This window comes from Colletes latitarsis, chromosome 12, assembly GCF_051014445.1.
Source record: "Colletes latitarsis isolate SP2378_abdomen chromosome 12, iyColLati1, whole genome shotgun sequence".
Taxonomy (NCBI): domain Eukaryota; kingdom Metazoa; phylum Arthropoda; class Insecta; order Hymenoptera; family Colletidae; genus Colletes; species Colletes latitarsis.
This window is the reverse complement of record NC_135145.1, coordinates 24,841,664-24,869,173: the sequence shown is the minus strand read 5'-3', so window position 1 is coordinate 24,869,173 and position 27,510 is coordinate 24,841,664. Positions and strand designations below refer to the sequence as shown.

Below are 27,510 nucleotides of genomic sequence, written 5' to 3'. Positions count from 1 at the left end.
ATTCGTTCGTTCGATTTACAATGCGGTTTAATGGCGATACTATTTTCTGGCTTGATTGCTCTAACAATAGACGTGAATTCACATGAATTCCATTTGTGGCAAGTATGCGCTAGTATGCTTCACTGTGATGTAAGAACGGAAACAAAATGCAAGATAGTAAACCAGCCACGTAGGAAAGATCTTTGACTAGTAAAGTATGCAACTGAGCTTACCCTAACGATCCATGCGATTACTTTATTGTGCAACACCGTAACTGGTAAATATAGCAATTAACGTTATTTTAGTAAGAGAATTTTCATTCTTCGAAATTTTTTTAAATTCTTTTTACAACTCTGAATATTTCAAAATCATTATTATCATTATTTCATTTAAATCTTTGTATTCCTTCCACATTAAATATACAATATAGACTACATTTTTCCTCCATTTGCAATCAGAATTCCTAAATATATTTAATATAACTGAATCTTTACTCATTTCGTTTATTTTATGAATTATTTGAGTATTTTTTAAGCATTTATGTAACAAAAGCAGCCATTTACTTTAAACATCTTATTAAATAATTTTAATTTAATTAGACATGGAAACAGCAGAATAATTATTTATATTCTGTGTCTACAGGATGAATCGTCAAACTTTTTATTTTTAAACTATTTGTATGATGAAGTGAATTCGTCGTGATTACTCTCGATGAATAAAATGGTCACATAACGTCAAGGTCACGCCAAGGTTACGATGATTTTTATAATAAATGCTCGAAATTGCTGCCACTTACAAATGAACGTATTTCTTTCCATAGAACTACGATAAAAAATATGCAATTCTAACTTAAATTATCAATGAAAAAATCAAGGAATCCTTGAAAAAATTAATTTATTGCGACTGTTACATAGTGCTCGTTGATAAATTATTTAATTAAAGTGCATTTGAATATATTTCTACTGATATTATTAATAATAATATTTAATAATTCTAAGCAGCACAGACTATATTTGCCTGATATTACGTTCAGGACCAATTTCATCTCCGAAGAAACAGGTTTTAAAACTAAAAAGTCGTCTAACACGTGGGTGAGGAACTACGCAGTAAAAGATGGGCACAAAATGACCTAACGCCTGCAGTAGTTCAATATAAATGCAACATATCCTTACAAAGTTCATCTATTCAATTCACTCTACCAATCACAGGTTTCGACAAATTTTTTTCTAAAACTTCGAGTCACTGATATTACATTCGATTTCCTTCGAAACAGAAATAACAAATGTCCCTGAACTGACGCAAGTAAAGTAAAAAATTATAGTTTTTTTGCTCCACTGTATCTTCAATTGAAAAATAATAAGCACCTTTCTTATTGATTTTTTGTCTGTAAATCCTATAATAAACGCGCTACAAAAAGTTACATTACACGTTAATGACAGTCAAGACCGTGTTTTGCATCGTACTACAATCCATTTTGTAATCTGATTCCCATCTAAGAGACACGAGTATTGAATTTTCAGCACTTCGATTACAACCTCTTCTCGAAGATTTTAAAATCGCTCGAACAAATCAAATGATCGTGTCCCAACAAGCAAAAATTGGATGATTTTTACGTATTAAAACCTGCGAATGTGTCAGATTCTCTATAAATGGTACGAAATAAATTTGAAAAATTGTGAAAACAAAAATCCCAGACTGGAGAACAGGTTTTACTGCGTTGGATTACATGTACATATTGCGTTAGAGGATCGGGGACTTACCGATGAAATTTCGTAAGGAAAGTCTGGTTGAATCAGGTTATTCACTTTTTTCTAGGATATTTATGGATTGTTAATAACGTATCCCATTCTAGTGTCCCCTGTGAGTTTTTATCGCGCTTTAACGCACGCTAGCACTCTTCAGCAACCAGCGTGTAACGCGAACTGACTCACAAACACGTGACGATGTTTTAGGAGAGATGGGTATTAATGCGCAGACGCGTCAGCGCACCGCGCAAAGGCGAATTCTCGGCTGTCAAGTTTCTGGTCAGGTGAGCGTTCCCCTCAGACAGGTACACACACAGTGACGTTTAGGACGTTCGAACGTTTATAAAGCTTTCCGTTCAATTTGCAACTGAACCTCGATTAAGAATCGAACGAAAACACCGCGGGATCACTTTCCCGAGCGAGCGTGGCCCCAGCTTTCGAACGAAAACAAGTTTCTAACGCGTATAACCTTCGGTTTTTATTTTCTTTTCTCAAATACCTCTGGGCACACGCCTGCACGTGCTACTGCTACTTCCAGCCGTGATACGTTTAGTGAACCATCCGCGCGTGTGTCTCGAACAGAACGAAACGAAACAGATAGGATCGTGTCGTTAAAAATAACAAACGACACGCCAGCAGACACGCTACTGGCCATCATGGCTTCACGAGGAGCTACCGTGGTCCACTCTTGGGTGTAATGTCACATTGATACGAGGTATTTATCTACACAACATTTTCGTACTGTTTCTAGATAAAATTATCTACTTTGCTAATGGCAAAATGCAATTTGCCAACTTTTACTTCATTTACGGTTCATACAATCAAATTTTCTTTTTCGTAATAATTCGAAACCGTGTTCAGTGGCTCGAATATCTAGAATAATTCGAAGGGTTAGAAAAATACCAAGATTCCTAGTGAAGAGAAATTTTTGTAAATCAGTGGATCTTCCACCCAGTAATAAATGAAATATGGTCGTAGATTGACGTGAAATATTTTAGGTTTCTTTTAAAAATAAAATATGGAAAAAGTCATGCATCGATTGTGTTATAGTGGTAGATGCGTTCCGCGAACTCGGAGAGAGTTGTACATAATTACTAACGCGACAGTAATGCTATGAAAACAATCTAAGCGTTATCTCTTAATCGAGATGCAATTCATTGTAACTTAGCATAGCAATTCTCTTGCTCGAGGCGGATTATAATTTTTATCTGCGTTCCCACATGGGTATCTTGTATCAATCTCATTCTTGAGTGTTCATTATTATTCAGGATAGCTGCAATGATTTTAATAAAATTGAAACAATACGTCGATCTAATTTGTTATTACGTAAAAGAAATCTTCTTTTATACAGGGTGTTAAGCCACCCCTGGGAGAAATTTTAATGGGGGATACTAGAGGCCAAAATAAGACAAAAATCAAGGATACCAATTTGTTCATGGAGGCTCTGTTAAAAAGTTATTAATGTTTAAAGTTCAGCCAGTTCTGAATTTTTTTCTCGAAAATGCGCAGGATTTTGGGGGTAGGTCTATTGACCAAAAATGCTTGTAAGGGACCCCTGCAACTGAAAATAATTTTTTTGAAACGATTTGAAATTTTTTTTTTCGTCGAAAAATTTAGGCATCTACCCCCTGTCGATTTTTCTTGAAAATTCGTTTTTCATTTCTAATAAATTTGGTTGGCGTTGTATGGAAAAGTTGTCTAATACTTTTTTGTAGATATCTATAGGCTCTACTTCAGAAAAAAGTTTCATTGAAATATATTCACTATTATAGGAGTTATGGCTGTTTGAAAATTGAACCATTTTTATGGGGTTTTTCTCATTTTACGAGGTCAAAGAATAACTTTTTTATTAATGTTGCAATTTCTACATATTCTACACTAAAATACGCGTTGTTTGGCTTTTTGAACATTAAAATCGTCCAATCCGTTCAGAAGTTATAGTGTTTTAAAGATTCGCATGAAATTTCAGGGTAGCATTTCTGGCCTCACATTACATTTTCGGTAAAGAATTTTTTTCTCGAAAATGGTTAAGATTTCGGGGGTATGTGTAATGACCAAAAATGATTATAATTGACCCCCACAGCTAACAATATTTTTTTCAGAACGATTTGAAATTTTTTAATTTCGTCGAAAAATTTCACGTTTTCGAATATTTTTCTCGAAAGTGGGTGAGATTTCGAGGGTATGTCTAATGACCAAAAATAATTGCAATTGATCCCCACAGCTATCAGAATTTTTTCAGATCGATTTGAAAATTTTGAATCTTGTCGAAAAATTTCACGTTTTCGAATTTTTTTCTCGAAAGTGGGTAGGATTTCGGGGGTATATGTAATGACCAAAAATGATTGTAATTGACCCCCATAGTTATCAGAATTTTTTCAGATCGATTTGAAAATTTTGAATTTTGTCGAAAAATTTCACGTTTTCGAATTTTTTTCTCGAAAATGCGTAGGATTTCGGGGGTATGTGTAATGACCAAAAATGATTGTAATTGACCCCCACAGCTTTCAATATTTTTTTCAGAACGATTTGAAATATTTTAATTTTGTCGAAAAATTTCACACCTTCTCGAATTTTTTTCTCGAAAGTGGCTAGGATTTCGGGGGTATGTCTAATGACCAAAAATAATTGCAATTGACCCCCATATATAACAATATTTTTTTCAGAACGATTTGAAATATTTTAATTTTGTCGAAAAATTTCACACCTTCTTGAATTTTTTTCTCGAAAGTGGCTAGAATTTCGAGGGTACGTCTATCCACCAAAAATGATTGTAATCGACCCCCACAGCTTTCAATATTTTTTCCAGAACGATTTGAAATATTTGAATTTAATTGTTAATAACTTTTTAACGAAGCCTCAATGAGCAAATTAATATTCTTGATTTTCGTCTTATTTTGGCCTCTGGGATCCCCCATTAAAATTTTTCCCGGGGTACAACACCCTGTATGTAAAGGAATATTCAAAAGAAAATCAGTTAGAAAATTGAAAAAGAAAAATTAGTTAAACTTAAGCAGATGATCATTATACGAAACTTTAATACAGATTAGTTCATCGATTGCTTGCTGATACAAGCTAAAATCGCACAGAGAAAGCATCATCCGCCTTTATGTAGGATTATAGGCCTTCTAATAAACTTTCGCACACATTTAAGTAGGTACAACTGCGAATATATAACTAACGCCACAAATTAAATGAAACAAGGAACTGTTTTCGTTTCGAAAATATAAAAATTGCTTTTATCATTAATTATATTCGAACTTGCATATTTCGTTTAAAGTAATATCCATTCTTGTTTTATGAATACAAATTTTCAAAATTGTATAAATGTCGTAGAATTCGTTTGATGAAAGTTCCGTGGAGACAGGTGTTTCAGAAATTTTATTAAAAATTCACCCACGGTAATGACTATGACGCAGAGTACATTACATAAGAAATATGTTTTGCATTCACCAACGTAATAAGTCACTGACTGGTAATCACTATTTGTTGCAATGTAAAAGCGTTTGGGCAGGTAACGATGAATAAAATATTTGATCCTCTATATACAGGTCATTGAATTGCAATATGTTTTCATTGCGTCATGATTTCCTGGTTTCGAATTGCCTTAAAAAATATAGAATGCAGAGTTTGCATTTTTGAACCATTTTCAAAAATAAAACTGAAGCAAATACAAACAATTTAAAAACATATAATTATTTTAAGATATAGATTTTAATGATAATCAAATGAATTAAATGTAGTTATGAATGAAATGTTTAAAAAAAAGGTGAAACGAAAGTTATCGTAATAAATTCATTTTAAGTGGTTTATATTCACAATTAGAAGTGTCCTCAACCGTTGCATTATGGGAAAAGTTCTGCCTGGTTGATCACAGACGCTAAAGTGTTCTAATCCTCCGGTTATACTGATTGTGAGACACGTACGACTTTTTTCTTTTGTCTGCAAAACGTTTTTATCGCCTGCAACGTAAGCCATTTCTTGAATAAGGTTAAATAAAAATCGAATTCTTTTAAAAATGTAAAAAATTGGTAGAATAATATTCATAGAAATTCGTTTCTTTAAGTGGCGATTATTATTAGAAACATTAAAAAAAGAGATGCAAATGGTTAAAAAAATATGACCGCAAAGACGTAACAGTGGAACCTTGGCTAGCCTAATTCCTGGCCTAACTGTTCTCTAAACGACGTATTTATGCAACGCGAATTGCTCGAAAAATATTTACAACTTCCTAAGACGAAATATTGACGTATGGAAATGTTGGACGGGTCTCTGGAGTTTGTTTTTCAAATCCAATTTCAAGAATAACGATCGTTCTCGGGGACCCGTTATCGCAAATTGCTCACCGTTGACTACACTCTCGGTGCAAAAGTGTTAAAGAAAATAACAAACTATTTGTACCATGACCGACTCACACCTGTAGCCATTTATAGCAGTTCTTCTCATCCGCAATGCCATTGTTTTCACGGTCACATGGACTTAAATGACGTATCCTAATTTGTTAATTGGTTAAATACGCCTGGGAGAAAAATAAATCACTGGCAGACAGTTTCGTAATTCTTAAGATTTGCTTACGTACGGTCGAGGCGGTAAAAACAAATAATTTATCGCGCTCTGTATCGTACAAATTCAAAATACATTATGCTAAGCGTATCGTGGTTAGAAATCATTTGACTGTTTAGAAAATCAATTCGTACGTTGTGCAATAGAAATGAATTATTTAACACTTTCACGAAATCATCGTCTCTTGCGCGAGTTTATTACACGTCTGTGAACAATTTCGTAAAACATTCGATAACGTGGGCCGTTAAAAATTCGATGGCAACTTTTTAATTCGAGGCCAAATCTTAATTTTAAAACGATTTTAATCCTCGTTCCAGAATCAGAGTTTTCCAGTGTTAATTAGAATGTCAGATTTGTTGAAACAAAATTAAACTGTGTTTTAATTAACGTGCATTATGTGTAATTGTATACTATTACCGTATCGATACTTTAAATTAGTCTAATATTACGTCTTACGAAGGAAAAATCGACTAATTTTTTAACAAATGTTTTAAAATTTTAAATATTCATCAAGTACTGGTAAAATCTTGTGTGTCATCAAAATAGCTCGAAGCATCGATCTAAAATTTGCACTTACGTCTTGGAATAATATTAATAAACGCGTCTAATTATGCAAAATGATTATTAAAAACTACGTTTATAAGAAATATACTTTATATCGTGTTATGGTCGCGCACGGTACTGCTAAACGCGATCGATCGATCGTAACTCTTCGATCACGAAGAAGCAGTGTAGTAACGCTAACGGTATCTAATTACGAGGTTGACACAATTCTTTAACCATCAAATCGTTTCATATGAATGAGTGTCCTCTTATACTAAGCTCTGTCAGTCTCTGTAAAAATTCTTGAGCCAATAATTCGCTCCATAATGCGCAGATGTTTATACCAGTTGAGGATGGTATGCGATAATTCGCGTAAGAATATTGGCACTAGATCTCTTTTCTATGGAGCAACCTAAATCATACACGTTTTTATCTTTGTAGCTTCGAATATCGGTGAGGCAACACATGAAACTTTTTTATTTTTCTCTTTTTTCGAATGAAACTTTTACCAATATATTTGTGAGAGCTTTTCGATTAAAATAAGACCAAACACGATATAATTTGTTTTTAATTTACTCCTCATACGGCATAAAATCGTGTTAAATATGGAAATATTACGCATAATCTTACTTTAATTAGAGAAATAAATATATTAGTAGATGAGTCCCATTAAAAATATGTAAAAAATTTTAATGGGGGATACTAGAGGCCAAAATAAGACGAAAATCAAGAATACCAATTTCTTGATGGAGGCTCTGTTAAAAAGTTATTAATGTTTAAAGTTCCACCAGTTCTGAATTTTTTTCTCGAAATTGCGTAGGATTTTGGGGGTAGGTCTATTCACCAAAAATGCTTGTAATGGACCCCTGCAATTGAAAATAATTTTTTTGAAACGATTTGAAATTTTTTTTTTTCGTCGAAAAATTTAGGCACCCCTTGTCTATTTTTCTTGAAAATTCGTTTTTTATTTGTAATAAATTTGGTTGGCGCTGTATGGAAAAGTTGTCTAATACTTTTTTGTAGGTACTTATGGGCTCTACTTCAGAAAAAAGTTTCATTGAAATATATTCACTATTATAGGAGTTATGGCTGTTTGAAAATTGGACCATTATTATGGAGTTTTTCTCATTTTGCGGGGTCAAGGAGCAACTTTTTGAATATTTTTGCAATTTCTACATATTCTACACTAAAATACGCGGTGTTTGGCTTTTTGAACATTAAAATCGGCCAATCCGTTCAGAAGTTATGGTGTTTTAAAGATTCGCATGAAAATTCGGGCAGACATTTCTGGCCTGAAATTATATTTTCGGTAAAGAATTTTTTTCTCGAAAGTGCGTAGGATTTCGGGGGTATGTCTAATGACCAAAAATGCTTGCAATTGCCCCCTGTAACTACGTATAATTTTTTTAATATGATTTGAAATTTTTTAATTTCGCCCAAAAAATTTCACACCTTCTCGAATTTTTTTCTCGAAAGGGGGTAGGATTTTGGGGGTATGTGTAATGACCAAAAATGCTTGCAATTGACCCCTGTAACTACGTATAATTTTTTTAATATGATTTGAAATTTTTTAATTTCGCCCAAAAAATTTCACACCTTCTCGAATTTTTTTCTCGAAAGTGCGTAGGATTTCGGGGGTATGTCTAATGACCAAAAATGCTTGCAATTGACCCCTGTAACTACGTATAATTTTTTTAGTATGATTTGAAATTTTTTAATTTCGCCCAAAAAATTTCACCTTCTTGAATTTTTTTCTAAAAAGGGGGTAGGATTTTGGGGGTATGTCTAATAACCAAAAATGATTGGAATAGATGCCTGCACACGATCATATTTTTTTTAAAACGATTTCAGATCTTTTAATTTTGTCAAAAATGCCACACCTAATCGAATTTTTTTCTCGAAAGGGGGTAGGATTTCGAATATATGTCTATTCACTAAAAATGCTTGTAATTGACCCCCGCAACCAAAAATAATTTTTCCGGAACGATTTGAAATTTTTCAATTGAATTGTTATTCAATAAACAAATTGGTATTCTTGATTTTCGACTTATTTTGGCCTCTACAATCCCCCATTAAAATTTTTCCCAGGCTTTTTCTGGGAACTGAATTTCCTGTATGTATTTACACGCGAAGCGCCAGCTAAAAAAACGTAAAGTTACTAATGTTCGATAAATAACGCTGTATTTAACTCGCGAGGAGCCTTATTGTTTGCATGGTATGAAAACTACAGTCACCTGAGTGCCACGTGTTCATTAATCTTAACTGTAATTTCATGTTGGATTAATGCGCGTGATAGGGAATGCTGAATGGGAATTCTAATTGCTGCGAAGCCTGAAATTTCCGGGCAAAAAACACACAAAGTCTGTGACGTAAAGAGTGGTTAAAAGGAAAAAATTCTTCGAACGAACGGACGGAAAAAATCCCCGTTAAATAATAGTTGAGTAAGACTTAAAGCGAACGAATGTGTAAACTGAAGATTTTCTGGAATTTTCAGGACTTTTAATTGCGCTATGTTACCGTCGTCGTGTTTCACTCGAATTAAACTTCCGGTATGCTTAAATTGCCCGCTATAGGTGACTCTAAGCCAACTATACCTTAGATCGACGATCGTAAGATGGTAGATTTAGTTTCGAACAAATTAAGGACACTTTTCGGTGTATTTATAATAATTTATTTATTACTGCACGTTTTTAAACTTTGGCCTTTCTGGGAATGCTGCGTCAAAATATTAAGATGGAATTCGAAGTATTAACGAAGATATAATGACTTCGAGAGTGACACAGCGATAAGGAATCGATCTTTAAACGCGTTTTAAGCACAATAAAATTGTCAATTTTATCTTTATTTTCTCTAAAACTTCTGATTTCATTCAGTTTTATCTATTTCAAATCGGAGAAATCTATCCACTTGTGTTTTCTAAGCAGCGAAAGTATTGTTTATGTACTTTTAGTATATATTGTCCAAAAAATGGTTGAATATTTCTTTAATTTCGAAATCGATGGACATTTAGTTATTTATTTCCATTTCAATATCGCTCGAAATAATGCACCGCCATTTTGACACTGAAAAATGCCAATATTCCTGTTGGTAATCCTCAGCAGAAATATTTGATAATGTTTTTCGTTTCTAACACTTTTTCCGTGTGTGATCTCGAATAGCTCTAGTTCTAATAAAGGATACGCGACTAATAAGAATTCCACTGTATCTTTTGCAAACTTCTATACTATTGCATCACCTACTCCGCGATAAATCAATGTCAAATTAAAACAGCTGAAGGTACTTCACTTGTTACACTAGCAACATTAGCTATTATAATAAAGTATCTCGAGAAAATAAGAAATTTTCTTTCTATATTTGAATATTCGTTAATAGGATCAAATAACATATCTGAATCATACTTTTAAAATCTGTAAAGTAATTGTTCTTTCATCGATTCTTTAATGGATGAATAATGCGTATTGCAAAGGCCATAATAGGACATCCATGTTCTTAATTAGCGATTTATGTTAATAAGTTGACCTGTGTTTACGTGCAACATTTTACATAGCATGCTTGAAATATTATAGACTGCAAAAACAATCTGTATCAGAATAAAATTAGAATAAAATTCTGTAATATGTTATTAATTGGATTAAATAAAATTTCTTTCTTCAATATACAGAGTGTTCAGCCAATCCTGGGAAAAATTTTAATGGGAGATTCTAGAGGCCAAAACAAGACGAAAATCAAGAATATTAATTTGTTGATGGAGGCTTTGTTAAGAAGATATTAACATTTAAAGTTCCACCAGTTCTGAATTTTTTTTTCGAAAATGCGCAGGATTTTGGGGGTAGGTCTAATGACCAAAAATGCTTGTAAGGGACCCCTGCAACTGAAAATAATTTTTTTGAAACGATTTGAAATTTTTTTTTTTCGTCAAAAAATTTAGGCACCTACCCCCTATCGATTTTTCTTGAGAATTAGTTTTTCATTTTTAATAATTTTATTTGACACCCTATGGAAATTTTGTTTAGTACTTTTTTGTAGGTACCTATGGGCTCTACTTCAGAAAAAAATTTCATTGAAATATATTCATTATTATAGGAGTTATGGCTGTTTGAAAATTGGTCCATTTTTATGGGGTTTTTCTCATTTTACGAGGTCAAAGAATAACTTTTTCATTAATGTTGCAATTTCTACATATTCTACACTAAAATACGCGTTGTTTGGCTTTTCGAACATTAAAATCGTCCAATCCGTTCAAAAGTTATGGTGTTTTAAAGATTCGCATGAAATGTCAGGGTAGCATTTCTGGCTTGAAATTATATTTTCGGTAAGGAATTTTTTTCTCGAAAATGGTTAGGATTTCGAGGGTACGTCCATTCACCAAAAATGCTTGTAATGGACCCCTGCAATTGAAAATAATTTTTTTGAAACGATTTGAAATTTTTTTTTTTCGTCGAAAAATTTAGGCACCTACCCCCTATCGATTTTTCTTGAGAATTCGTTTTTCATTTTTAATAATTTTGTTTGATGCCCTACAGAAAAGTTGTCTAATACTTTTTTGTAGATACCTATAGGCTCTACTTCAGAAAAAAGTTTCATTAAAATATATTCACTATTATAGGAGTTATGGCTGTTTGAAAATTGGACCATTTTTATGGGGTTTTTTTCATTTTACGAGGTCAAAGAATAACTTTTTCATTAATGTTACAATTTCTACATATTCTACACTAAAATACGCGTTGTTTGGCTTTTTGAACATTAAAATCGTCCAATCCGTTCAAAAGTTATGGTGTTTTAAAGATTCGCATGAAATTTCAGGGTAGCATTTCTAGGTCTCACATTAGATTTTCGGTAATGAATTTTTTTCTCGAAACTGCACAGGATTTCGGGGATAGGTCTATTCACCAAAAATGCTTGTAATGGACCCCTGCAATTGAAAATAATTTTTTTGAAACGATTTGAAAAATTTTTTTTTTCGACGAAAAATTTCACACCTTCTCGAATTTTTTTCTCAAAAGTGGCTAGGATTTCGGGGGTATGTCTAACGACTAAAAATACTTGTAAAGGACTCCTGAAATCAAAAATAATTTTTTTGAAACGATTTGAAATTTTTTAATTTAATTGTAAATAACTTTTTAACGAAGCCTCCATCAAGAAATTGATATTCTTGATTTTCGTCTTATTTTGGCCTCTAGAATCCCCCATTGAAATTTTTCCCGGGGGTGGCTGAACCCCCTGTATGTATACATTGATTTCATGAATGGAAATATCTAATTTTTAAGCGAATATGTACATCATTACGTTAAATTCATTTAAATCATTGAATATCTCTCTGCTATTCATAAAGGGTAACAAAAATTCAACAACCGCGTTATTTCTATGATGAAAGTCCTTGAAAAAATTCAAGTAACAGCGAAGGTGAAGGTGTAAAGTATCGAAATCCTTGAATTTATTATTGCTGTATTCTGCTCGATAAAAAGCGTGATAAATTAGGGGAAAAAGTCCAACGAGAACAATCTCGGAGAGACAATGGGAAAAAGATCTAACTGTATGATGAATTGATCCGTGTATTGTGATTTTTCAGGGTCGTGACGCGCAGGAATACTAGGCAATGGACTTCGTCTGATAAGTGGCGCTCGCACAACGTAGCTTCCCCCGATCGCCGCCACGAAATCGAAAGACTGGCAAACTTTCTTTCCTATCGGCTCTTTATTCTCTACGAAACATGTCAAAGTACAACATCCAAGAATTCGACCTCGAAACGGGGAGGCAAGTTCGGTTAACCGGTTACACTAACGCCGCTTTCGAAGATCCACTTCGGAGCAATAACAATAATCCTGATCAGACCGCTGACCCCGAGAACAGGCTGGGCAGCATCCATGTTTGCAGCAAGGATAATAAAACGGTGAACAACGATGGTAAGTTTGAAAAAAAAAACGCGTTAATAATATTAAGTGTTATTTTTTCTGTAAAAGTTTCGAAAAATCGAGTTCTTTGCTTTTGCACTCGAGTGCTCGTATCTTCCAAACGATTTCTTGCGAGATTGTGGGATACTAGGAAAATCGAGGATTTATTATTTCTCGCGAAACAGACGAGCGACTTTTCCCGTTTCTATATCGAAGCGATTCTATGTTTTTCCTTGTTTTGCAATTGGAAACAACCAAAACAGATAAAATCAGCGTTTCTATGCTTATGTTGGTTATTTTCAATTCAGGGAAAACCACAGAATCGCTGCGATATCGCAACAGGAAAACTAAATAATAGAAATATATTTACTATTCTAGGAGTTTTGGACGTTTGAAAAGTGGACCATTTCTATGGAGTTTTCCTATTATTACGGGGTTAAAGAACCACTTTTTGGATATTTTTAGAATTGCTACATATTCTACACTAAAATACGCGGCGTTTGGCTTTTTGAACATTAAAATCGTCCAATTCGTTCAGGAGTTATGGCGTTTTAAATATTTGCATGGGGGCCTCAAATTAGATTTTCAGTAAGGAATTTTTTTCTCGAAAGTGCGTAGGATTTCGGGGGTATGTCTAATGACCAAAAATGATTGGAATTGACCCCTACACCTATCAGTATTTTTTTCAGAACGATTTGAAATTTTTTAATTTTGTCGAAAAATTTCACGTTTTCGAATTTTTTTCTCGAAAGTTCGTAGGAATTCGAAGCTATGTCTAATGACCAAAAATGATTGTAATTGACCCCTACACCTATCAATATTTTTTTCAGAATGATTTGACATTTTTTAATTTCACTGAATCCGATCAGTATGGAACTTCAAACGTTAATAACTTTTTAATGAAGCCTCGATCAACAAATTGGTATTCTTGATTTTCGTCTTATTTTAGCCTCTAGAATCTCCCATTAAAATTTTTCCCATGGTTGGCCGAACATCCTGTATATATATAAAAAAAAAGCGAAAATTTCGTTATGAATTCAACTATTTTACGTGCTGCAACTTAATGTTTCTGTAAAAGAACTGATAAAACCAAATTTTCATTGAATAAAAACCGTTGTAAATAGACCGTTGAATAATGCATGTAAATAAGACACGATGACTATGAAATTTAATTTAATGACTCGTGCAAACAGGTAATCGAAGTTTCTTATGGCTCGACGTATTTCAGGTAATACCCGTATTATATTTGCAATACCAGCGAATGATCTCAGATTCTTAATGTGTTTAACGATAATCTGATCGATCGACTGCATTCATTAACTGATATTACGGATTATCGTTCGTGAAAAGATAAATCAACTTTCGACGTATTTCATACTTGTACTATCAATCAATAAAAGATGCTTAATCTCGACAAATTATTTATCCCATACTCGTCAGCTGTTTGTGTTACAACTCTTACTATGTTGATGTTGCTGGTCACAAGATCCAGAAATAGATCCAATATTTAGATCTATTTTTCAGCTTTAAATATCGTGGAACTTAATCAAAAACTATTTCTCAAAATTTCTTTATATTATGTTGCTCTTCTATCAAGAAATGAAGATCACTTTTAGCTTTTTAAATATAATGTTTAAGGGAGAAATGCGTTGTTTTTAAACTTTCTTGAGGATATTTTGCAAATAAACTATAACAGGTTTTGCAGTGAAATTTACAAGATTTATTTATACAAGTTCCAGTGACATTTTAAAATTTCTTAGGCGAAAGTTATTTTTACATATTAAGGGAATTCTGTAGTTTTTTGAGAATGAAAATTTCCCACAAACGCATAAACATCCGCAGACTAATCATAACACATACGTTAAGTAGCAAAGCAGATAAGGATGACGTAGCAATACAAAAATAAATTTTTCATGTTACTGCATGAGATTATAAAAATGAGGAAAACGTCGGAATGTTATGAAACTAAAAAATGTTGTTGCTTATATTTATCATCCTGTTGGCATTATAGCACGAAATTACCTTGAACGTCAATTGCCAAGCCAGGAACAGTCCAAAGTCCACAGCTTTTTTAAGCTTTAATATTCATAAATGTTAGAAACTGATTCTAATCTCAACCGATTGAAGTTGGATCTGCTATAAATATTTAAATGTACGTTCAGTTATCTTTTTCAGTTAATAGTTATTCTCTATTGAATAAACATTGCAACCTAGGGTTTAAAATCTACCATGTCAGGTACCTGAATAATCTCGAATAATTGAAGTATCGTAACTCAAGGGATGAGAAATGAAAAATGGAGGGGTTGCAGTAATGTGAAGGTAGCTTTACTTTGGGGATAATTGAGAAAATCAACGAAAAACAATTAAAAATCTATTAACCCCTGTTTTACATCGAATGAAAGACATATACAGGGTGTTCAGCTACCCCTAAAATTTCAAATCGTTCATTGAAATGACTTCATTGTTTACAGAAACTAGAAGCAAAAAATTAACAATATTACCAATTTATACAAATGAATTGAACTTCTATTTCAATCAACAATTCACACTGCGTATTTAATGATGTAAACAGAGGCGAGAAACAACATTTGCATTTATAACGGACTGATAACAAATCGAACATTTGTAAGTCAAATTACTTTAAAATGTAAATAAACATTTTCCAGAAATAGAATAACCATCGACTTTAACGTACTTTTAAAAAGTGATCTTGAAAAGCCTCATTATTATTTTCTAAAAAAAGAAGAGTAATTACAATATTAACATTCACAGTTTTTTAAACAGTCTTTCACTATATGAATTTAAATATGACATTATCATACGCTTCAAACATTTGAAAATTATACTGAATAATCGATTAAGTATCGATACCAGCTTGACAAGAAATAACGAACCGCCATTTTTAAAAAGTCTTTTTCTTTTTAATTTCTTCACAGCGAAAAATTTATTTAGCTATAGTTAATCGAACATATGGACAATGATTTTTTAATTACGAGTTCAGTGGGGTTTATTATTCTTTTCTCTGTAAAGGGTGAAGTCTTACCTTGCCTGTAAAAACAAAATGGCTGGAACTAGGGAAATTACCCTAGCATAGATACTTTTCAAATTGCACACGTTCAAATAAAGATAATCTAACAATTTCAGGCTCACAAAGCGACAATTTTATTTATACAGACTATGAGATTGATACAATTTAATTATGTATAAACAGTAGCGAACCAATCCGATGGAAATACGTTTTTAATTGAGCAATTTTTTCGCATTATCGTCGCGTGCCAACGTGTAAAACCAGTTAAACCGGAATAGCTTCACTTTTGGTCATAATTATCGTTAGTTATCTGGTAACTCTAGCGAAACGCATATTTATATGCATTACGGTAATCTTATATACAAACGTCTCGTGACAGTAATTTTTTTGTTTTTCTTTTTCATTTTTCTCCTTGTCCCAATCGTAGTACTTTCTAAAGTCGATATTTGAAAAACCGTGACGTCACGAATTCCACATACACGTCAGATATATCTATACATTTAATTATTGTTTAACTATACTTCTCATCGCCCAATTAGTTTTGAAATAATTAGTCTATAACTAAAACTATATTTTAGAATTTCTATGTATAATTAACACATTATACTTTTAAATTTTAAATTAATTTAAACTTAATTAATGTTACCTGGTTCTTAACTTTATTTTTTAAGCTAGAACACAAAAATTAATGATTACAATGTGGCTTTTTGTTTGATTTTTATTGCAGTGTGAATTTCTTAAAATAGTTTTAACTAAGAGGGTATTAGATGTATTTATTTTAACATTTATAGCAAATCTTGGGATAAACAAGATTAGTAGACATTTATTAATATATTTTCTGATTAAAATAAGATCAAACACGATATAATTTTCACCAGCAATATATTTGCATATTTAACTACATTTTATGTTCTATTAGAAGTAAATTAAAAACAAATTATATCGTGTTTGGTCTTATTTTAATCGAAAAACTCTCACAATTACATTGGTAGAAGTTTCATTTAAGAAAAAAACAAAAATAAAAAAGTTCCATCTTTATCTCAGCGATATTCGAGTCCAGGTTAGGTTACGCACGCATACGCTCGACATTGAGGTGTTTTTCAGATTTTCAAATGTTTCATGTACACTATACTCTAACACATTAAATTCAAAATTATAACAATGTCCCAATATTTTTGTGTGCATTACTTAATAACTTGACACAGAGATATGTAAAAAAAAAACAGAAAAAACATGTGTATAACCATTGACGTGACTCGTTTCAGTTGCACAAAGTCCAGAGAGGAATTTATTGTGTTCGCTGGGAAGAAGATGGCTGTACCAACGAATCAAAAGGTCCTGCAGGAAAAAATTATTGTACAAAAGGATACCTATTGTGGCGTGGTTGCAAATGTATCGCAAGGATTACATAGCGAGCGATCTGGTTGCCGGTATTACCGTAGGCCTTACCGTTATACCACAAGCAATAGCATATGCGAATGTTGCAGGACTTCCTTTACAGGTAGGGACATTAACGTTCGTTCACCTTTGGAAATATTTCTTAAACCAGTTTTGTTGTTTTAGAATGAAATGTTGTTTGTCGTCTTCGCTAATGTAAAAAAATCCTTTGACGCGTCTATTTGCTTCGAACAAGTGAAAAATCATCGGTTTATTATGCGAAGCGATAGTTGGTCCCGGAGTTTACACATTTTATTCACGTATGGAAGCCTTAAATGACGTACACGCCAAAGTGCGAAACCATTTCACTTGTTGTTACTTTCTATTTGAGCCGGTAACCAACGAACCTTCGCATTCCATTTGTCTAGAATTCCGATGATCTAGATCCCCTCAATTTTGAAAAGTTTTCTACAACGTATCCTGGACGGAACCGCCATTTTACTAGCGTTTCAAACTTGTCGAAGCTACGAACAAAACTCAATCTCTGATAATCGAGTATTATCATTCAGAATAATTAAACTTTTTCTATTGAAAACTAATTTCATTCAAAATAAATAAATTAATATTTATTAATGTAATAAAATAAAATTACAAACAATATCTAAAATGAAAATGATTTCGAGATTTTATCTGTGTTTCGTATACGTATAGTTGCACTCAGTCGCCATTTTGTTTGACTCAGAAATTTGAACGACGAGTCTATAATACGACAATAACTATTAGTTATTTATAGTGTCGTGTTTATTGTTTTAATTGTTATTTTAATAATTAAATAATTAAATTAATAACCTAAAAGTATAAAAGTATAACAGTAGAGTAGAGTTTTGTACGTTTTTCGATCCATTTTGTATTTTACAATTAGTGAAAGCGTAGAGATTATGCAATGGCGATCGAAAACTGTGATTTCAGTTTTTGTAATTCGACCACGTACTTTTACTCTAAAACAACGAAACGCCGTACTAAATAAAGAATCAGTCGAAGCTTCGTGTTTTGTTAATCTTCCGTTAACTGAATTTGTAACTTTACATTTAACTAATTAATTTCTTTTACTACTTTTACGAAGCATTTCATGCAAAATGTAATCGTAGTTGATTCTATACCATAATGAACATTTATAGGAACCATAAATTACCTGTGTAGTTGAAAAATTAATTTCCATGTTCATATTAGAAACGTTAGGCTGGCAAATAATTACGTGGCAATAAATTATGATCATAAAACGAACATGAAACGTCCACTTTCGAACCAGGTGTAGCTCATTATTACAAATACCGTCTCGTCTACGATAACAGACGATAATAAATCAAATAATTCTATACTTTCGGCCATAACAACCATCGTATTATCCACCACTGAAATTTCAAGATGACATTACTGTTTTCTCCGGATTAAGGAACTCTAAATCTTTTCAAAATTCATAGAATCTAGACTCAAAAATTGACTCAATTTAAATGGTGTATACTTTGATCAACAAAATTTTTGAAAACTGCACAAAATGAAGGCCTTCTTCAGCATAACTAACTTCTAGATTTCATTTATTCAGATTTGATATTGAGTTTAGTGATTACCATTGCACTAAGATTTTCCAAAATTTTTGGAATGGAAACCAGGGGAATATAGGAATGTATGTTTTACTTTGCAGTACGGTTTATATTCTTCTTTTATGGCGTGCTTTGTATACACCATCCTAGGATCCTGCAAAGATGTACCAGTTGGACCAACAGCGATTATTGCAATCTTGACTAGGGAAACGCTGCAGAAATCTGACTTGGGGCCTGACTTTGCGGTCCTCTTAACCTTCTTATCCGGCTGTGTGTGTTTGCTGATGGGGGTCTTACAATTAGGTGATTTATGTATATTAATATAAATTATTTTTGAGCACAGTATAGAATATACAAGGTATCTGTGGAAAAAATTTTAATGGGAGATTCTGGAGGACAAAATAAGACGAAAATGAAGAATACCAATTTGTTGATTGAGGCTTCGTTTAAAAGTTATTAACGTTCAAAGTTCATGCGCAGCTGTTCGCAGATTGCCGTTCTACAGGCGGAAGTTTAAACGTTAATAACTTTTAAACGAAGCTTCAATCAACAAATTGGTATTCTTGATTTTTGTCTTATTTTGGTCCCCAGAATCTCCCATTAAAATTTTTCTCAAAAATCATCGAATTATTAATATAAATTAATGTTTGCTTGTTCTTTTTTATCAGGTTTTCTGTTGGACTTCATATCAGGACCAGTATCGGTTGGTTTCACGTCTGCAGCGGCGATTATTATAGCAACGAGCCAAGTAAAAGACATTCTAGGAATTAATATCAGCGGTAGCAAATTCGTCGAAGTGTGGCAGAAGATATTTGAAAAAATCGGGGAAACAAAGCTTTGGGACACTGCGTTAGGCATCACGTGCATAATTGTTCTTCTTCTCCTCAGAGTGAGTACCACGAAACGGAATATTTAACAATTAATATAAAAATTTCTAATTTAAGGAATGGTCCTTTCAAAGTTAATGTTAATTTTTCGAATTATTCAAATTCGTTAAGCAATGTATCGAATATCCCGTTGATTCGAATTTGATAGTTAATTAAATTAAAAATTGAAAATGCTTTTTCACGCTTATTTGTTCGCAGAAAATGAAAGATATATCAGTAATCCGTAAAGCTACAAAAGTGCCGTCGAAGGTACAGGTGATTATGCAAAAATCTCTCTGGCTGCTTTCTACGTCCCGAAATATCCTCGTGGTCCTTGTTTGCGCGGTTATGAGCTGGCTTTTAGAAAGTCATTTAGGTTCCTCGCCGGTCAAACTGACGGGCCATGTTAAACAAGGACTTCCGGAATTTCAGCCACCGCCGTTTCAAACCTACCACAAAAATGAAACTTACGAGTTCGTCGATATGGTCTCTGCTCTAGGTTCTGGATGTCTAGTCATTCCTCTATTGAGTCTTTTGGAAACCATTTCTATCGCCAAAGTCTTCAGTAAGTTTCGAAACATTTCTTACAACGAAGAAAGTATTGTGAGAGACAATTTTTGCTGAAATTAGTATTTTTTTAAATCAAATTTGAGATGTTAATTAGACACTTCCACGCTAGATATTACAAATATATCAGAAGAAACCTCGAGAAATTAGAAAACAATTATTTTCTGTTTTTCTAAAGATGGTCATCAGCTTTGGGTCTTGAAAAATAATCGTTTATAATTTTCACGACCTGAAGGGTTGAACCTTCTCGCTGCAAACGAAATTATTCGGCCATTGAAGCGTTGAGTGGTATTTTGCCGTAATGTTTGCGTATTTTCAAAGTGTACACCTAGATTTAGCGAGCAATTGCATGGCTGTTATTAGGAATAGTGTAAAAAGTCTGGAATTTATTAAGAATCGCGTGTTGGTAGATGAAGGTAAACCAATCGACGCGACTCAAGAAATGCTGGCGTTGGGTGCATGCAACGTCGTGTCGGCTTTCGTTTCTTCCATGCCTGTTAGCGGTGGCCTCAGCCGGGGAGCGGTGAACCATTCATCCGGAGTGAAGACTACACTCGGCGGTGTTTATACTGGTCTTCTAGTACTCGTTTCACTTCAGTTCCTTACGCCGTATCTTTACTTTATTCCTAATGCAGCGCTCGCAGCAATCATCATCGCCGCAGTCATCTTCATGGTGGAACTACACGTAATCAAGCCCATATGGCGAACCAAAAGTACGCTCTTCAATTTACTCTTTCTTCTTCATGGTATACTTCTTTATATGCAGGGTGATCGGCCAACCCTGGGAAAAATTCTAATGGGAGATTCTAGAGGCCAAAATAAGACGAAAGTCAAGAATACTAATTTCTTGATGGAGGCTTCGTTAAAAAGTTATTAACAATTAAATTCAAATATTTCAAATCGTTTTGAAAAAAATATGGTCGTGTGCAGGTGTCAATTTTGATCATTTTTGGTCATTAGACATACCCCCGAAATCCAACCCCTTTTCGAGAAAAAAATTCGAGTAGGTGTGACATTTTTGACAAAATTAAAAGGTTTCAAATCGTTTTGAAAAAAATATGCTCGTATGCAGGTGTCAATTGCAAACATTTTTGGTCATTAGACATACCCCAGAAATCCCACCCCCTTTCGAGAAAAAAATTCGAGTAGGTGTGACATTTTTGACAAAATTAAAAGATATCAAATCGTTTTGAAAAAAATATGCTCGTATGCAGGTGTCAATTGCAAACATTTTTGGTCATTAGACATACCCCAGAAATCCCACCCCCTTTCGAGAAAAAAATTCGAGTAGGTGTGACATTTTTGACAAAATTAAAAGATATCAAATCGTTTTGAAAAAAATATGCTCGTATGCAGGTGTCAATTGCAAACATTTTTGGTCATTAGACATACCCCCGAAATCCCACCCCCTTTCGAGAAAAAAATTCGAGTAGGTGTGACATTTTTGACAAAATTAAAAGTTTTCAAATCGTTTTGAAAAAAATATGCTCGTATGCAGGTGTCAATTGCAATCATTTTTGGTCATTAGACATACCCCCAAAATCCCACCCCCTTTCGAGAAAAAAATTGGAATAGGTTTGACATTTTTGACAAAATTAAAAGTTATCGAATCGTTTCAAAAAAAATATGGTCGTGTACAGGTGTATATTCTGATAATTTTTGGTCATCAGACATATCCCCAAAATCCCACCCCTTTTCGAGAAATAAATTGGAATAGGTATGACATTTTTGAGAAAATTAAAAGTTATCGAATCGTTTCAAAAAAAATATGTACGCGTGGAGGCGTCTATTCCAATCATTTTTAGTCATTAGACATACCCCCGAAATCCCACCCCTCTTCGAGAAAAAAATTGGAATAGGTTTGACATTTTTGACAAAATTAAAAGTTATCGAATCGTTTCAAAAAAAATATGATCGCGTAGAGGCGTCTATTCTAATCATTTTTGGTCATTGGACATACCCCCGAATTCCCACCCCCTTTCGAGAAAAAAATTCGAGTAGGTGTGAAATTTTTGACAAAATTAAAAAATTTCAAATCGTTTTGAAAAAAATATGGTCGTGTGCAGGCGTCTATTCCAATCATTTTTGGTCATTAGACATACCCCCGAAATCCCACCCCCTTTCGAGAAAAAAATTCAGTTAGGGCGAAACTTTAATCGTTAATAACTTTTTAACAAAGCCTTCATTTACAAATTGGTGTTCTTCATTTTCGTCTTATTTTGTACTCTAAAATCCCTCTTGGTCTCTAATATCAACAAAAAAAGAAACAAACGTAATTGTATTTATTATAAGCATAATTATAACTGATACTTCTTGATACATTAGTAATATTAAAGTTATTTACGGAAATTGAAATGTTAAAAAAAGGGTTTGTCGACGGATTTATTTCTTAATTAAAAATAATAGTAAAAGCTTGCCTAATTCTGCTGAATAGATGATGGTTTGCCAATCACTGCTGTACTAGAGATAAACAAACTCTTGCGTGCAAAGTTTAAGGGTTGTTAGAACTCATTCAAAGAAACAAAGTTATATGCAACAGTAGTTCTATAAAGATAATTACAATTTCCATGTGATACACAAAAAATATTACAATAACACTATGTACAAGTGATTGGTAACATATGTTACTTCACTAATGGTCAAGAGATATAAAAATAATGAGAAAAATTAAGTAAACATATTTCTTATTTGACTTTGTTTATAAAATATAGCTATCTTTATACTCCAGTTATGTGCTGTTTTCTTTAATGGGAAATTAAATTGTCTGAACCCCTCGTAGGATTCTCCCCAGTATTGATTTTTCGTTCTAATAACTGAAATTCACGTTCAATTAAGCGGTTTCAGTTGCAATACTTCGGTTAACTGGCACTGAGTTAAATTTCATGTGTATCAAGCTACTTGAAAAGGCCAACGCCAAATTAACACTATATTTCTTCGCCATTCTTTGTTAATATTTTTCCATCAGCCGTTTCTCGAGAAACAATGGCTTAATATTCAACTATTGTATCCATTGTTTCTCGAGAAACGGCTGACGCAAAAAATTAATTCTTTGTCAAGAAATTAAGAAAAAAATTAGCAAAAGAAATATAGCGTTAATTTTTACACGTTACGAAACACGCTGTATGGATAAAAATATGATAACTTTTGTGATAAAGACAATTGGTGCTGACATCACACCAGAAAAATGCATGACTGAATTTAGCCAAGTTCTCCATTCGTTTCGTAATCGTCAAAATTATGAAGAGAGATTATTACATAATTCGTGTTATTATACTTTGTTATATAATAAGTATACAGGTAGAATATTTTTTTATAAACAATGTGTCGATATAAATATGCTAATTGTTGTACAGTTTGTATATTTTTACCCACAAATAGATAATACTGAGAACCGAAAGGTTGAGAAACACTGGCCTAAACGTCGAAAGCGAGTAACGGACAAAGAAAAAGAAATCGCAACGTTCTCGCAACTGTGCATCAAAATCCTTGTGTTAGTTCACGACAAATTGCACGCGAATTTAGCGTCAAAGCAATATATGTACTTGACATTCTTCGCTATTATCGTTTTTACCTTCGCCATCTTGGTCTTCACTAAGAATTGACACGAATACCGAGAATCGAATTGAATTTTGCAGACGGACTCATTATTTAAAAATTATAATATACGTTTTCATATTCTTTAAAACACGTATAGTCTTGCAAGAAAGTACGTAATCGTTTATAAATTAAAAAAGTAAATATTTCTACAGTTATTAATTTCCAATATGTGTCATTGCCCTCTTTTAATGAAACTCGTTCTATCAACCTTTAAACATTGCATTTCTAGTTTATCCATGCTCTGTACTTATTAATTGTTATAAATGAAATGTTCTACTGGTAGATATTTGTTGAACAAAAAAATGACAAATAAAATTGTATGTAACTTTGTTCTATTTTTTCAGAAATTGATCTCGTACCAGCGGTAGCCACGTTTTTGTGCTGTCTTTTTATAAGACTCGAACTAGGTATAGTAATTGGAATCGGTATAAACGTCTTATTCCTACTTTACGCTTCAGCAAGGCCGTCGTTACGAGTTCATAAAGATACGGTAAGAGAACTTTCATTTTACAGTATACTATACAGGGTGTCCAGCCACCCCTCGGAAAAATTTGAATGGGGCATTCTACAGACCAAAATAAGTAATGCAGGCTTCGTTAAAAAAGTTATTAACAATTAAATTCGAAAATTTCAAATCGTTTTAAAAAAAATATGTTCGCGTAGAGGCGTCTATTCCAATCATCTTTGGTCATTAGACATACCCCCGAAATCCCACCCCTTTTCGAGAAATAAATTAGAATAGGTTTGACATTTTTGACAAAATTAAAAGTTATCGAATCGATTTAAAAAAAATATGTTCGCATAGAGGCGTCTATTCCAATCATCTTTGGTCATTAGACATACCCCCGAAATCCCACCCCTTTTCGAGAAATTAATTGGAATAGGTTTGACATTTTTGAGAAAATTAAAAGTTATCGAATCGTTTTAAAAAAAATATGACCATGTGCTAGCATCTATTCCAATCATTTTTTGTCATTAGACATACCCCCGAAATCCCACCCCTTTTCGAGAAATTAATTGGAATAGGTTTGACATTTTTGACAAAATTAAAAGTTATCGAATCGTTTTAAAAAAAATATATTCGCGTAGAGGCGTCTATTCCAATCATCTTTGGTCATTAGACATACCCCCGAAATCCCACCCCTTTTCGAGAAATAAATTGGAATAGGTTTGACATTTTTGAGAAAATTAAAAGTTATCGAATCGTTTAAAAAAAAATACGTTCGCGTGGAGGCGTCTATTCCAATCATCTTTGGTCATTAGACATACCCCCGAAATCCCACCCCTTTTCGAGAAATAAATTGGAATAGGTTTGACATTTTTGACAAAATTAAAAGTTATCGAATCGTTTCAAAAAAAATATGTACGCGTGGAGGCGTCTATTCCAATCATTTTTGGTCATCACACATACCCCCGAAATCCCACCCCTTTTCGAGAAATAAATTAGAATAGGTTTAACATTTTTGACTAAATTAGAAGTTATCGAATCGTTTTAAAAAAAATATGATCATGTGCTGGCATCTATTCCAATCAGTTTTGGTCATTAGACATACCCCTGAAATCCCACCCCTTTTCGAGAAATAAATTGGAATAGGTTTGACATTTTTGACAAAATTAAAACTTATCGAATCGTTTTGAAAAAAATATGTTCGCGTGGAGGCGTCTATTCCAATCATCTTTGGTCATTAGACGTACCCCCGAAATCCCACCCCTTTTCGAGAAATAAATTGTAATAGGTTTGACATTTTTGAGAAAATTAAAAGTTATCGAATCGTTTCAAAAAAAATACGTTCGCGTGGAGGCGTCTATTCCAATCATTTTTTGTCATTAGACATACCCCCGAAATCCCACCCCTTTTCGAGAAATAAATTAGAATAGGTTTGACATTTTTGACAAAATTAAAAGTTATCGAATCGTTTTAAAAAAAATATGTTCGTGTGGAGGCGTCTATTCCAATCATCTTTGGTCATTAGACATACTCCCGAAATCCCACCCCTTTTCGAAAAATAAATTAGAATAGGTTTGACATTTTTGACAAAATTAAAAGTTATCGAATCGTTTTAAAAAAAATATGACCGTGTGCAGGTGCTAATTCCAATCATGTTTGGTCATTAGACATACCCTCGAGATCCTACGTACTTTCGAGAAAAAAATTCATTACTGAAAATCTAATTTGGCGCCAAAATTTGTCGACGAAAAAATTTTGCAAATCGTTTTAAAAAAATTATGTTCGTGTGCAGGCGTCTATGCCAATCATTTTTAGTCATTAGACATACCCCCGAAATCCCACCCCCTTCCGAGAAAAAAATTCATTACTAAAAATCTAATTTGGCGCCAAAATTTGTCGACGAAAAAATTTTGCAAATCGTTTTAAAAAAATTATGTTCGTGTGCAGGCGTCTATGCCAATCATTTTTAGTCATTAGACATACCCCCGAAATCCCACCCCTTTTCGAGAAAAAAATTCATTACGAGCGGAACTTTAAACATTAATAACTTTTTAACGAAGCCTCCATCAATAAATTGGTATCCTTGATTTTCGTCTTATTTTGGCCTCTAGAATCCCCCATTAAAGTTTTCCCAGTGGTGGCTGAACACCCTGTATGTACATTGACTTACTTAGCAATTAAGAATGGAAAGAAAAGTGTATCATGTTTAATACGAAAAGAATAGAAACTGTTATTCTTTGTATTAAATATGAACGCTCATTTTCTATAATTTTTGTTAACTCGCGTCCAATATAATACTTTTTATTGCAGAGTATAAACGGTTGTGAATATCTTGTCATAACACCTGACAGAAGCCTTGTATTTCCGAGTGTCGAGTACGTGCGAGCTGTAATTAGCAAACAGGGTACGAGGCAAGGAACTGCAGTACCAGTTGTCATAGATTCTACACACATTCAAGCAGCAGATTTTACTGCCGCAAAAGTACGTTTATACAATATGTTTCAAATCTGAAACTACAAAATTACGAATCCCATAAATGATATTAGTTATACTAAAATTATACATAAATTATTTAGGGCGTGAAGAATTTAACGGAGGATTTTTCTAAACGTGGGCAGCCTTTAATCTTCCATAACCTAAAACCGAGCGTCATCGAAATTTTCAAAGGCGTAAAACCTTCAGGTTTAAGGTGTAGTTCTAACGAACTCGAGCTTAATGACTGCCTTAAAGGTAACTAAAACATCATTATTTATAATAACCAATGTTAAATAAAATTCATTTTAAAATTACGTATTATTCGATGCGTTCCATTTAAAAAATCATCGAGTTACCGAAACGTCTCCATCTAAAATAACTAAATTCACTGTGTATATAAACGCATACAAGTAAAAGTCTCGTTTATTTCCAGAATGCTCAAACATTCCGGCAGCTGTTGCGAATAGGTATTGATAATGCCTAAGATATTCGTGGAAATTCCGTCCTGCAACTACTCTTTTTATCTTGTAAGCATCGATATTATATATTAACATGAAGACGGACGACACTATGGAATCTAATTATAGACAATACTACTATAAGGAAAGTAACGTTTCTAGTAGTTATTTTAAGATATTGATTTGCTCCGACACAATAGGTATTTACGTGACAATAGCATGTACTTCATCTGTAGACAGACGAATAAAATAAAAATGTGCTGACCGTTTAAACATTATATTATATAGATCAGTATAGTAAACCGATACCAAACCGATACCAATATTGTATCGTAGGAGTTAATTTAAAAATTTTAATGGAAGATTCTAGAG

The 27,510-nt window shown here is 33.1% G+C and overlaps 1 protein-coding gene across 3 annotated transcripts; it reads left to right on the top strand.

Annotated features, from left to right (window-relative positions):
* The first annotated feature begins 2,014 nt into the window (after positions 1 to 2,014).
* Positions 2,015 to 27,416, top strand: LOC143348971 (sodium-independent sulfate anion transporter). 3 transcript variants are annotated; one of them, XR_013080849.1, is made up of 12 exons: positions 2,015 to 2,439; positions 12,400 to 12,733; positions 17,015 to 17,250; positions 18,829 to 19,030; positions 19,396 to 19,616; positions 19,813 to 20,158; positions 20,571 to 20,873; positions 24,102 to 24,247; positions 26,516 to 26,686; positions 26,782 to 26,935; positions 27,114 to 27,207; positions 27,339 to 27,416. XR_013080849.1 is itself a non-coding variant. In XM_076779771.1 (11 exons), exons 2-11 carry the CDS (start codon positions 12,541 to 12,543, stop codon positions 27,152 to 27,154), a joined length of 2,013 nt encoding a protein of 670 aa, XP_076635886.1. In that variant the 5' UTR covers positions 2,015 to 2,439; positions 12,400 to 12,540; the 3' UTR covers positions 27,155 to 27,416. The 3 variants fall into 3 exon arrangements, 2 of the variants coding, with proteins under 2 accessions (XP_076635886.1, XP_076635888.1); XM_076779771.1 differs by having other exon boundaries at positions 27,114 to 27,416; XM_076779773.1 differs by lacking the exons at positions 17,015 to 17,250; positions 18,829 to 19,030 and having other exon boundaries at positions 27,114 to 27,416.
* Positions 27,417 to 27,510: the final 94 nt, after the last annotated feature.

Excerpts from the sequence above, each read along its gene's own strand:
- LOC143348971 (XM_076779771.1), top strand. The coding sequence starts at position 12,541 with ATGTCAAAGTACAACATCCAAGAATTCGACCTCGAAACGGGGAGGCAA. Across the intron at positions 26,687-26,781 it reads CAGATTTTACTGCCGCAAAA|GGCGTGAAGAATTTAACGGA; the intron begins GTACGTTTATAC and ends TAAATTATTTAG. Across the intron at positions 26,936-27,113 it reads GCTTAATGACTGCCTTAAAG|AATGCTCAAACATTCCGGCA; the intron begins GTAACTAAAACA and ends GTTTATTTCCAG.